General features: G+C 42.1%; 2 protein-coding genes across 5 annotated transcripts in view; both read right to left on the reverse strand.

Moving 5' to 3' along the window:
* Positions 1-412: 412 nt before the first annotated feature.
* Positions 413-2,006, reverse strand: LOC143644407 (protein FAM209-like). The gene is made up of 2 exons (XM_077113344.1): positions 1,656-2,006; positions 413-762 (listed from the first exon to the last, which is right to left on the reverse strand). The coding sequence occupies exons 1-2, from the start codon at positions 1,902-1,904 to the stop codon at positions 499-501; spliced, it is 513 nt and encodes a 170-aa protein (XP_076969459.1). The 5' UTR covers positions 1,905-2,006; the 3' UTR covers positions 413-498.
* Positions 2,007-6,118: 4,112 nt separating this feature from the next.
* The window catches only part of RTF2 (replication termination factor 2), a 50,084-nt gene continuing 42,687 nt past the window's right edge, over positions 6,119-13,515 (reverse strand). For all 4 annotated transcript variants that reach the window (XM_077113408.1, XM_077113380.1, XM_077113391.1 and 1 more), the window contains 3 exons: positions 8,127-8,181; positions 7,924-8,019; positions 6,119-6,949 (listed from right to left, as the gene is read on the reverse strand). In XM_077113408.1, coding sequence (XP_076969523.1) covers positions 6,771-6,949; positions 7,924-8,019; positions 8,127-8,181 — 330 coding nt within the window. In that variant the 3' untranslated portion in view covers positions 6,119-6,770. The remainder of the gene's footprint in view (positions 6,950-7,923; positions 8,020-8,126; positions 8,182-13,515) is intronic.

The following is a 13,515-nucleotide window of genomic DNA, read 5'->3' on the forward strand; positions in this document are numbered from 1 at the left end:
TTTGCACAAATTGCACTTTTTTTTTGCACAGGAAGGCACTGGGAATCGAACCTGGGTCTCTGGCATGGCAGGCGAGAACCCTGCCTGCTGAGCCACTGTGGCCCACCCTTCACAAATTACACTTTTAAGGAAAACACAAACAAGGGTTTGTTTCTATGAAAATGAGATCAGCATCTTATCCTACTCCACCCAGACCCTATGATCCTACGTGGACCACTGTGCCATGGTCAACAGCATCATCGTGGGCTTCAGTGCAGCTCTCGGTACCCTGCTCACCACCCAAGGCTGTAGAGGAAGCCAGAAACAAATACAAAAGCAAAACAAAATTCTATGATGGCCACTGGTCTCACATGTTTTTTCCCTTCTATTAAAACCAAGCAAAAGCTATAAAGAAAGGTCTCCAATGAGAGAATTCTTTTTCTTCAGAATAGTTTATTAATTTGCGTACTGTTTGTCAACATTCAACTTTTTCTCTCCTACTTTGACACACGAATCCATTCACTCGGAGTCGTCTTCTCCCCATATTTCATATATTGTAACATTGTTGTGCGGTTCTGCAGGCACCTCTGCGCTTTGAAGTTTGAGATTACTGCCAGCTGCCATGGCAGCTTTAAGATTCCGCACCTTAGATACAAATTTCACAAGGTCCATCTCAAGTTGGGTCAACGTATTGAATGCATAGTCTTTGTTGGGGGAAGCATTTTGGTTTTTCTTTAGTGGAGTGCGAAACGAACAGCGCCGAAGGCCAGTAGAAGCCAGATCCTGTCAGGAAAGATGCCCAGCGTGAATAATATCACTGACTCAGCCAGTTTTGACCCTATTTCAAGGCTGTTGGACAGATCTAAGAAAAGAGGCTCCTAGAATTGCTCTTGTCCAGGGTTGGCAAGCTTTGGCCCAGTCCAATACACTACCTGTTTTTAAATAAAGCTTTACTGGAACACAACCAGGCTCAATCACTTACTCCAGCCTACAGCTGTTTTTAGGCTGTAACTGCAACATGGACCATATGTCCCACCGAGTCGAAAATATTTACTGTCCCTGTACAGAAGAAGTTTGCCACGTCCTACTCTAGTCATTCTGGACACGGTCCATTGAGGCGTTGCGCCTGTCTAGGAAGAAAACGCAGCCACCTTTTTCTCCTCTTTCCTGTCTAACTGAAAGGTAAAGGGACAAGTCACTCCTTTACCTCTTTCACCTCTTATTTCCTTTATTTGGGATGATGATTCCATTTCCATTTAGTTCAGCAACTTGTAGTAAGCCATACGCTAGGGAAATTAAAAAGTCGGGGGACGGCAAATTTGGCTTTGTGTGAATTAATTCTGACCTGAAACCCATCAAGCTATCAAGCTCTTGACTCTATCCTCAATTCAGAAAAAACAAAAAAACCCTCATTTAACATGATAAATACTGAGCTAAGGCTTTATTCACCCCAGAAACAGAAGGTTGTCTTCACCTATTAGTCCCAGCCTGTGTGCATTGGGGAATTTTTGTCTTCACTGACTGGCACATCAGGAAGCGAACTTGCTAACTTTGTCAGGACCTCGAGGTAGGAACTTTCTGTCCAAATTTGTCAGATTAACAGTCCTGCCTGTTTCTCCGAGTCAGAGATGTCTGAGCCCGAATCAGTGTGGTTGAAAGAAGGAGGCCATCCTTACCTTACTCTTCTCACTACCTCCTTGAAACTTTAGTACCACAAACAGCACAACAACAAAAAAGAGCCACAGCCATTTGCTCCCAAGCCAGCCTTGGGTGTGCTCTGGGAGATTCTGCCTAATTCGAAAGTGCCCTGCGCAAGGCACCGTTCCCTGGGGTTCCTTGGCTTTATCGCTCAGAGGAGAAAACATAAAAACTGAGCCGCAGGAGAGGCACAGTGGCAGGAAAAAGAACCATTTCAGCGTCTGCATGGTGAGGAGAGATGGGGGAGGAAGTTGCTCATGGTGGGGTGTTTGCCCTCGCAACTGGGAGACTGAGCCTCTTGCTTGGCTATTGGTGATGTCACAGAGGGCCTAAGCCAGAGGCAGCTCCGGGGCCATTGTGACTGCTTCAGGGTCAAGGGTGCTGAGGCCCATGGCACTGGCCTGGGCGTGGATTTAAAGGGAGATGGAGAAATTTCCAGTAGGCAATAAAAAGAGAGAATGGAACGAGGCTGGGATGCCACCTCCTCTCCAATACATTCTTTCAGCCCCTGGTGCTCTACTGAGGAGGCCCTCCACTACCTCATTTCTGTTTTTCCTTTGCTTGAGCCATTGTGGTGAGCAGAGAAGACATGGCATGTGCCCCATGGAATTAAAAGTCAATTGAGAAAGGCAGACACAGAACCAGAGATTACAAACCAGGGGCCACAGATGAAACGAGCTTTGTTTGGCCTACATTGTTTTTTTTTTTTTTTTAATTATTTGCCAACATTCGGGAGTGGACTTCACTTAAAAAAATCCAAGTTTCTGGTTCCCTTGGAGAACATGGAAGATTTGAGAATTTCAGGCCACACTCTCACAGGCTGGCCTGTGCTGGAGCCAAGTCGAGACTGCCCACGAGATGGGTGTGCTGCCTCCAGTCCCTACCCCTCTCTCCTGCCTCATACTCACACTCACTGACCTGGCTGCCTGCCTCCCTTAGGTATCTGACTGTGCAATCCCTCCATTGAGTAGCACTTAATAAAACTGTGATAAGAATGGAGAGCTTTAGAAGCACCTAACAAGGAGACTGAGCTAGGTTAGAATGTCCAGGCAGGCTTTTCTGAAAAGGGTATTTGAGGAGGGTTTGAGGGGGACTAGGAGCTGGCCAGGTGGACGGGGAGGGGGGTGACATCCAGGCATATATGAAGACCCCGAGGGAAGACCACAGCCTGTGCAAAGCCTGAGGCTAATGCCAGGAACACAACTAGGACCCACTGGCCAGTATGGCTGAAAGAACCTTTTTTTAAAGTTGACATGAAAAAGAAAATGCTGGCTAATGGAATACAAGGCTTGCGCTTGCTCCCCTGGGCATCAGCATCAGAGAGGCCCAACATAGGGCCTGACTCACCACTGCTCACTAGAACTTCCTGCTGAGTGTGAAATCAAGGGTCTGCCGGGCACTTTCGCTGGGCCCCAAACCAGGTTGTGCTCTAGGCAGGGATGAAGGTCGACTTCTAGGAACAAGGGGGAGAGTTTCAACTGTGCAGAGAGGTCATCCATGTGCCAGATGCTGGATGCTTTCTGCAGGGGCCTGGCCAGACAGGATTTGGGTGGTGCAGGTCCACAGGACCAAGGAGCAAACAGGCTTTGTTAGGTGAGAAGCAACTGTTCTGAGACCTGCGGCCGCAGGCTAGAGAGTCTGCCCTCGTTTGAAAGCATGTTTTCTGTCCCCAGTCTCACCTGACCAGCCCATACGGCGCTGGGGGGAGAGCTCAGGTTCACTGCCCCCCCTGACCCCCCCCCAGGTTTGCATGAACCCTGCATTTTAAGTCAACTACCCAAACAGTACTGCCAAATGTGGTGCTTATGGTATGGCATAGTAAAGGGCAAACTGACCTCAATCATATACATAATCCCAAATAACAGCTCAGTAAAGTTTTGTCACACATGACAGTTATTTGGAAATGCTTATGCATATTTAATGCTAAGAATCACATTTTTTTCCTACATCTTATGTGAAAGTCTGAAGTGTTTTTAAACAGAATAGGGACCAGTGGTGAAGTAGGTATTCCTAGAAAGATCTCTGAGCCAGAATTCCTTCTGGGTCAAAATATTAAGTGGTTTGTGATGACCTTCTCCGTTCATTTTGGGGAGACTTCAATTTCACTGAAAGAGAGCAGTAAGTTAAATAGACCACACTGTGGAGATTTTCTTCATCTTCTTGATTCTCACCTCCTATCTCCTTTATGGCTGAAAAAGCTAAGTTTGGGTCCTGGTGGTGGTAGGGGGTACTAGGGGAGAGCTCTCAGGGCCCCTTCTTTCCTTTCTCTTAAGCCCAGCTCCTGCAACCTTGGCTCAGTGTCCCGGATGGAATCCTGTAGTTTCCACTGATTACTCACTTGGGAGTGTTTGTCAGAGAGACCAGAAGTGTCCTGTAAGCTTCAGAGCAGACAGGACTGTGAGCTTGTGGGCTTTATTTGACCACCTGTGAAATGGGACAAGGGTGAGGGTCCCAGTTCACTGGGCTGCCAAGAGCCCCAGAAGACAAGCATAGCACATACCTGGCTCTTCCTGTGGGCACTCCAGCCTGCCTTGCTGCCCTCTGAGTGCCGGCACACAGCAGACACCAGCCTCCCCAAGCAAATGCTGGTCCCTCACCCTGCGCCCATCAGAGTGACCCTCAGGCTCCAAGAAGAGGCATGCCTTTGCTAAATAGTAAAAGCTGCAAAAATCTCCAAAGAAAGTTCTTCTCTGGAGAGCTGCTGAGCACTTGAGGGGCCGTAAGGGGTTGGGGTTGGGGAGGGGGACAGTGAGAAAGAAAATAGCGGGGGGGGGGGGCATGTTGTGGGGATGAGAATGGGTGAAGCTGGAGAGGGCAGCAGAGCCAGGTCAGTGCATGAGGAGACTGGGCTGTATCTTGAAAGGAAGGAAGCAGGGCATTGAGAAGTGCTGACGTTTTGAGGCTGAGGACACTGTGAATGGGTAGCTGGAAGAGCTGGACATGGTAAAAATAATCAGTGCAAAAATAAGTCAACTGATTAAGACTAAAATCAGGGAAAGAAAAAAGAAAAAGAAATAAGGCAAAAGAACAGACTAAAATCAGGGAAATTGAAATTGGCAAAAATAATGGCCACAAAAAATAACAGAAAACACCTGAGGGCAGAATACTTATAAAATCTGGCTGAATGGATTAATCTAGTTTTCTTTGCAAAATTTAAACTGTTTTAAAAAAGGCAATTTTAATCAAATTAAAAAAAGACAATTATGATGAAAATAATCTAACAAAACCAAAAAGGCAACAAAACAAAACAAAAACCCCAACTAGAAAATGGTTTAACTGGGTTGCACAGAAAACTAATCAGGGAAACAGAATAGCTAATTCATCAGTTAGCAATTCCAAGTCAAATGCTTCTGTCATCACAAAGTTGCAGTGTCCTGGGGACCAGGTCCTCCCATCAGCTCCCAGCATAGAATCACAGGGTAAGAGCAGGGTTTGGAAAGAGCAGCAGGTGAATTCCAATTTCTTACCCTTTTCTTGGATCTCGCCCATGGCTTCTCTGACACAGAATTCTCCTGCCTACCTCCAACCCCTGATGTGCCATCCCCGACTCCTTTTCCCACCTTTTAAGGGAAGTCAGTGACCTGCAATCTGGAATAAAGAACCAGCTGAAGCCTCAATGATATAATCATCTGAAGAAAGCAATGCTGAGAGCCAGTGTGATGGTCTGAAGCTGTATGTCAACTCAGAAGAGATCATGTTCTGCGGATGCAGACCTATAGTGGGTGCAGCCTTTTGATGAGGTTATTTCAGTCAAGGCCTGCCCCAGGTGAGTCTTAATCCTTTTACTGAAGTCCTTTAAAAGAGGATAAAAGATAGAAGACACAGAAAAAAAGCCCCCCAGAGAAACGTGGAGATGAAATTCAGAGAAGCACCCAGAGAAGATGAGAGAGAAAAGCCAGAGAAGCTGAGAGATGGAGCAGCCAGGAGCTGAAAGTTAACGAAACCTGGGAGAAAAGGACCAGCAGACTTTGCCATGTGACACAGGAGCTGTGGATTACTGGGGGCTAGTCTTTGGGAAGAAAGATGAGGATACCAGCAGCCTTTCTTCAGGAAGAAGGTATCATCCTGTGGATGCCTTGATTTGGACATTTCCATGGCCTAAGAATTGTAAACTTGTAAGTTAATAAATGCCCATTGTAAAAGCCAACCCATTTCTAGTATATTGCATTTTATCAGCTCTAAAACACCCAAATATTCCTTCTTGGTTGACAGTTAGCAATCTCAAGGGAAGATTCAATAATTACTGACACCATGATACATCATAGATAGGCAGAATACAACAATTTTAAGTACAATTCCCCCTTTTACCTTTGTCTGAGGGAAAGAAAAGTTGGAATTCATATGATATTGTGGCACTTGTTCCTTTTCTATCACCATAATGGTTGCAAGTTTCTTACCAAAACATTCATTGAAGGTAAAATCAAGAAAATTCTAATAGAGATGAGAGAAAAGACAGACTTGATTGATTTATTTATGTATCAAATCATTAGGTACCCAATTAAATTTCTTCTATTTTCAAAATGAAGGAAGTAAGGAAGATTTCTCTAATCACTAGGGCCTCCAGTCCTTCTCGGGCTGGAACAGAGAGATGATACTCATAAAAGACTCCAGCAGACATTGTGGAAATTCATTCTTTCTTAAAGTTCGGTTTCACCTGTTCTATTATTTACTGTTGGTGGCAAAACCATTAGAATTTTACTCAAAATAGGCCAACCACACACCAGTAAGGAATCTGGAGTTTTTAATTATTTCAAGGATAAAAAGTGCAGCCAATACAACTCTCTTGGCCTTGGAAAGGTCCAAGTGCAGCTACGGCTAGAAGCAAGCATAAATGCAGGCCCGAGAAGAGGGGACAGGGGCAGGTGCCCAGCATGGTCCCTCCGCAAGTCATGCTCCACGGCTCCTCCCGGAACTCACGGGGCCCTCATGGGCAAGACTGACCACGGCCAGCTTGGAAGTTCGGGAAGACAACTTTATAATACCAGTAGAGAGCTACACCAGATGAGAAACAGCACACCGAAATGATTACAACGACCTGCCTACAGGGAAAAGAACCTGTAGGAGGAAGGACCTGCAATTGCTGCTGGACGTATTCAAAAGCAGTAAGATGTGTGCGTGACCCAGTGGGCCGACTCCTCCTTGGAGCGCTTGGCTGAGCTGTGTGTTGTGAAAAGGGACTTGTAGGCTTCGGATTCTTCACTCTCAGCAATGGACCGCTTCGTGGCTCCACATGGAGGCTTCCCAACTTTTCCAGAAGAGCTCCCATTTGTTGCTGGAAAAAGAAAAAAATTTAAGTTTGCAACTAAGGATCATTCCAAACATCACATTCTCAACAAAAGGGGGGGAAAAGTAAGTTAAGGGAATCCCTGGCATTTCCCCCCAACTTTCTTGGGAAATGTTGAAATTTAGCATCTAAACTGCCAACTCCTAAAAAATAGACAAAGCTACTAGATTTAAATCTATCATTTACAATAGTAACTAATAACTTTAAGAGCTAATATTAGCATCTCCTATGTGCTGGGATAACATTAGATAACCTGCATGGGGTGGTCTGACTAGCCCCATTTGCAGAGGAGAGAAGTGAGGGGCCAAGGGACTGAATGACCCAGCCCAGGTCAGATGGCGACTAAGTGCAGAGTGGGGACTGCAACCCAGAGCCTGCCGCTCTCTTCACCACTACTGACACTCTTTATAACACACTACCATGTATTCTTTTCCCTAACGAATCTGGGTTTTTCTTTTTGTGCAGTAAATACTATTTTCTTTGAATTAAAGCTAGTGAGTTTCAAGAAAAACACCCTGACTTCTGGATGGTGCACGAATGGCTCTATGGTAACTGGCCAATTGGTAGACAGGAGGGAGGGGCTCCCAGAGCCAGGTGCAGTGCACTCAGGGACCCGACCTTAAAGACATCAAGGGCAGCCTCAGTTCATATTCCAGTCTCTAGGGGGTGCTTGAGGCCAGTTCTCCTTGTGGCCTCTGTAGGCAGGTACTAGTGGACACTTCAATAGGAAAATGGAACAATGAGCTTTCGTGGACAGATCCTTTCAATCCTGACAGGATTCCTGATTTGAGGCATATTATATATTTCTTAGTCATTTCCCTCAAGAGAACTCAGTGAGCCATTTAGACACAGGATTAAAGATAAACTAGAGTTTTCTCCATTGTTCAAGGCAATAAATCATGTCAAAACCATCAGGGTTTCCAGCTTTCTGAACAGTTTGTTTTTGTCTCAACAGGACCAACCTGGAATCTTGTGAGCTGTGCTGGATTTCTTCTCTTTAGAATCAAGGCCAGTTTCTTCAGGCTTTCCTGTCATGCCTTTTGATGGCCCCGGGAATTCTATAAAAACAGCAGCAAGCAAAATAAAAACAAAACAAAAGCATGAATGTAGGAAAGCGGCACACAATTCTGTTTTACTAATCCAAGTACCTCTGTCAGCATCTTACCTTCGCTGGCATCTGGCTTTGAGACAGACTCCGCCACCTTGGGTTTCTTTGCTTTCTGTAATAAGGAAGAGGAAGTCAGAGGACGTGGTAGGACTCCACACCATTTCAAACTTCAGTCTAGACTTTAATTAACAGTACAATTAGAAAAATGTGCCATCATCAATTGGAAACAAATATTTCATATCAATGCAAGGTATTGTATTGGTATAAGGGGAATCCTGTATTTTAAATTTTATGCATGATTGTTCTGTAAACCCACAACTTCTCTAACAGAAGAAAATAAGAGAAAAAACTTTCTGTCTGGCTACCTGCCATCCTGTGAGCCCTATTTGTCAGGCTGAGTCTCTTCATACAAGACATTTACTCTTCCTAAAAAAAAGACTTTTCATACTTCATAAATTCTAATCTTTTACATGTGTTTCCAGTTATGCCTTTTTTGCCTCACCCAAGAACCCATCTATAGAGATTTGACTTTATTTTTATTTGCCTAAATCACAGTTGCAAAAATTTTTAATGAAGATGACAGATTTCAGTGATAACAGTCAATATGAATGGTGGTATTGTACACAAAAGATCAGTTAGATGAATAATACCCAAAGTTATATATAGTTACATTTATAGTTCAGTCAGCATGAACATGTACTGAATCTCTACTGAATCTTACCCATTCCAGTAACTCTTTTTTTGAAGTTGTCCAACTGCTTTGATACACTCTGGGTTTCCTTGCTATGATTTTTAAATTTCAGGCACTAGAATTCTGTCACTTATAATAGTTATTTTGATCAGCAAAAGTAAACAAAATTATAAAATTACACAGACGTCTCTGTAGTGATTCAAACACAGAAAAGAAAACAGGGCTATACTCAGAGAACGTACTTTAAAATGCCATTTTCCATAGAACCCAAAAGGTGGCGTAAAGATACACAGCCTAATTCAGAAGGCCCTTTTTCAGGCAGCGGCCTTAAACTTGGAATATATGCATGCAATGTGATTTATAACACTTATATAACAAATAAAAACCCTCTGTTCATTTCACATATGCGAGACATGCATATAAATTTTGGAGGGAATAACCAGTCCTTCAGAGAACTGAGACAACTGTTATTTCTAAGCCCTCTCTAATTATTGCTGGAATTATCTTAATAAGCAATACCGAGTTACAGAGGAAATGCTATGCCCTGTTTCCTGCTTTGGGGCTATTTGGGAAATATTTTGGTATCCTGGTAGCAGTATCTAAGAGGCATTCCCAGTAGTTCCAGTGAACATTTTGCACAGAGAGGGGCATGTAATTTCCATGGAGCTTTGAACAACTTGGCAGAAAGCCTGGGGCAGGGGAGAAAACTCACTAAAAAAAAAAAAAGGTTTAAATACTATATGAACATTTCCAGTAGTTTCCACTAAATACAATTTTGCCCTTTCGAGCAAACAGAGTTTGATCAATGGCAGCAATGACAAACAAGCAAAACATTTTTTTCCTTTCGTATTTTGCTTTTATGATAAAATCACAGTAATTTAGAAAACCAATTTAGAATGAATGCACTTACATTTATTTTAGTAAACAAACAATCCAGTGGTTCTTTAAATGTCTCACGAATGTTGTATATAAGGTTTTATAAAACTGCTCCATAGAATATTACCATTGGCATTTGATTATAAAATCTGGGTATACTTTCTACAGAACTACTTACATGCATTATTTATTTTATACCTGAAAAAAAATGATAAAAGGAAAAAATGCAGTTGGACCTGGCTCTTTCTGAGAATCTCGGATTCATGAAGAATAACGATAATAGCCACCAGGCACTCAGGCATCAGCTTTTGAAACCTCACGACCATAAGTCCTCTTACATACATTGTTCTAGTAAGTTATAGTGCTGCCTATTTCCCAACTACGTTTTTTATTAAAAAGCCCCTCTGAAAAACTTAAATTATTACAGACTTTTATCTTGACACTGCTAAATGCCCAGCAATATAAAGCAGAGTATCTTTCTCACATTATTATTATTATTATTATTTTTTTTAATGTTTGACACTGTGGCCTGTAATCAGACGTTCAAACTTAAATTGTCCCAATGGCCAAGCAAATTACAGATTTTTAAGAAGTGCTGCTGCTATTATAACATGAGGGGTTATTGACTTACAAATTTCCAAATGTCTTACAAAACATTCAAATCTGAAACAACATTTTGCATACAAAAAGGATAAAATACTGACAACTTTAAATTAATCAAGAATGGTACTAATAAAGCATTACAATATTCAGAAGTGTGCAATCCATATTTTTTAGTTTGTTTTATTGATCTTCACCACTATGAAGCCATGCTGAATTGTGAATCTTGCTTATAGCACCAATTTTGTTGCCTGAAAGGCAATGTAATATTTGTGGTCACTTAATTTATAAGTTCAGATTCATGGACAACACAGACTTCAGTGATATAATGACAGGTTTCATTAGGAAAGTAATTAAAGAATATAATTAAAAGATAGTAATTGAAAGAGATTTTAAAAGTAAAGCATAGCTATATCACCAGATACGATGGCACCAACACCTGAACAGAAGTACTGGAGAGTTTCAGAAGCAGCATTCCAAATTTTATGAGTAAAATCCACAGCAAATTTGGAGACAGCATTTAGAGTCTCCTTAGTTAAAATTCATAAGATCCTGATGAGGGGAACTCCCTCTCTTTTTATTTTTTTTTTTAATTTTTTTTATTAATCAAAAAAAAGAAAAGAAATTAACACAACATTTAGAAATCATTCCATTCTACACACGCACTCAGTAATTCTTAGTATCATCACATAGATGTATGATCATCATTTCTTAGTACATTTGCATCGATTTAGGAAAAGAACTAGCAAAACAGCAGAAAAAGATATAGAACGTTAATACAGAGAAGAGAATTAAAATAATAATACTAATAAAAAAATATATATATAAAGGAAAAAGAAAAAAAATAAAAACAAAAGATACAAACACACAAACAAACAAAAAAACAATATTTCAGGTGCAGCTTCATTCAGTGTTCCAACCTAGTTACATTACACTTAGGTATTATTGTGCTGTCCATTTTTGAGTTTTTGTATCTAGTCCTGTTGCACAGTCTGTATCCCTTCAGCTCCAATTACCCATTATCTTACCCTGTTTCTAACTCCTGCTGGTCTCTGTTACCAATGATATATATTCCAAGCTGATTCTCGAATGTCGGTTCACATCAGTGGGACCATACAGTATTTGTCCTTTAGTTTTGGGCTAGACTCACTCAGCCTAATGTTCTCTAGGTCCATCCATGTTGTTACATGCTTCATAAGTTTAGTCTGTCTTAAAGCTGCATAATATTCCATCGTAGGTATATGCCACAGTTTGTTTAGCCACTCGTCTGTTGATGGACATTTTGGCTGTTTCCATCTCTTTGCAATTGTAGATAATGCTGCTATAAACACTGGTGTGCAAATGTCTGTCTGTGTCTTTGCCCTTAAGTCCTTTGAGTAGATACCTAGCAGTGGTATTGCTGGGTCGTAATCCATTCTGCCATTCTATGTCTTTTGATTGGGAAATTCAGTCCATTAACTTTTAGTGTTATTACTGTTAGGATAATATTTTCCTCTACCATTTTGGCTTTTGTATTATATATATCATATCTGATTTTCCTTCTTTCTATACTTTACTCCATACCTCTCTCTTCTGTCTTTTCGTATCTGACTCTAGTGTTCCCTTTAGTATTTCTTGCAGAGCTGGTCTCTTGGTCACAAATTCTCTCAGTGACTTTTTGTCTATAAATGTTTTAATTTCTCTTTCATTTTTGAAGGACAATTTTGCTGGATATAGGAGTCTTGGCTGGCAGTTTTTCTCTTTTAGTAATTTAAATATATCATCCCACTGTCTTCTAGCTTCCATGGTTTCTGCTGAGAAATCTACACATAGTCTTATTGGGTTTCCCTTGTATGTGACAGATTGTTTTTCTCTTGCTGCTTTCAAGATCCTCTCTTTCTCTTTGACCTCTGACTTTCTAACTAGTAAATGTCTTGGAGAACGCCTATTTGGGTCTATTCTCTTTGGGGTGCGCTGCACTTCTTGGATCTGCAAATTTAGGTCTTTCATAAGAGTTGGGAAATTTTCAGTGATAATTTCTTCCATTAGTTTTTCTCCTCCTTTTCCCTTCTCTTCTCCTTCTGGGACACCCACAACACGTATATTTGTGCGCTTCATATTGTCATTCAGTTCCCTGATTCCCTGCTCAAGTTTTTCCATTCTTTTCCCTATAGTTTCTGTTTCTTTTTGGAATTCAGATGTTCCATCCTCCAGTTCACTAATTGTAGCTTCTGTCTCTTTAGATCTACCATTGTAGGTGTCCATTGTTTTTTCCATTTTTTCTTCTTTGTCCTTCACTCCCATAAGTTCTGTGATTTGTTTTTTCAGATTTTCTATTTCTTCTTTTTGTTCAGCCCATGTCTTCTTCATGTCCTCCCTCAATTTATTGATTTGGTTTTTGAAGAGTTTTTCCATTTCTGTTCATATATTCAGCATTAGTTGTCTCAGCTCCTGTATCTCATTTGAACTATTGGTTTGTTCCTTTGACTGGGCCATATCTTCAATTTTCCGAGCGTCATCCATTATTTTCTGCTGGTGTCTGGGCATTTGATCAGATTTCCCTGGGTGTGGGACCCAGCTGGTTGAAAGGTTTTTCTGTGGAATCTCTGGGCTGTTTTTCTTTTCCTGCCCAGTAGGTGGCGCTCGTGGCAGTCGTCTGTCTGCGGGGCAGTCGGCCCGGAAAACCGCGCGTGGAGGCGGGGGTCGCTGGCCGCCGCGGCTTGGGAGAGTGCCGGTCCAAATTGCCCAGCTGGCCCGAGATGCCAAGCGTGACGGGAGGGCCCCGCTATCCAACGTTCCCAGTCAGACCGGGGAGCCACGTGCGTGGAGGGGACCCCAGTCGCCAGCCGCCCCGGCCAGGAAAACGTGTGCCCCTCGGGTATCTCACCGCAGCGGATTCTCCCTGCCCGTTCAGCCGTTCCAGAATGGGGTACGCTGTCTTTTTGGTCTCTGTCGTGACTCCGGGAGCTGTTTCGTATTGTTTCTCTTTCTTTAGTTGCTTTTCTGGAGGAGGAACTAAGACCCGCGCGTCTTACTAAGCTGCCATCTTCTCCGGAAGTCCTCTCACATTTTTTTCAAACATCTTTTGCCTAAGTTTTGATCATCTAAAGTTTTCTGCCAAGTTTATCCTTAGCCTGATCTTTTTTTTTTTAAAGGAATGAAAAGTCTGCTCTTCATAGAAAGTGTATTACATAGCTATTAACCATAAATACTTTTAAAATTGTATTATTGGTATTATGGAAACTGATTATTTCTCGTCAACTGTATTTCCGCTTTCTGTTTCAGAGCCTGCAGATGAAT

This window comes from Tamandua tetradactyla, chromosome 1 (assembly GCF_023851605.1).
Source record: "Tamandua tetradactyla isolate mTamTet1 chromosome 1, mTamTet1.pri, whole genome shotgun sequence".
In the NCBI taxonomy this organism is placed as follows: Eukaryota; Metazoa; Chordata; class Mammalia; order Pilosa; family Myrmecophagidae; genus Tamandua; species Tamandua tetradactyla.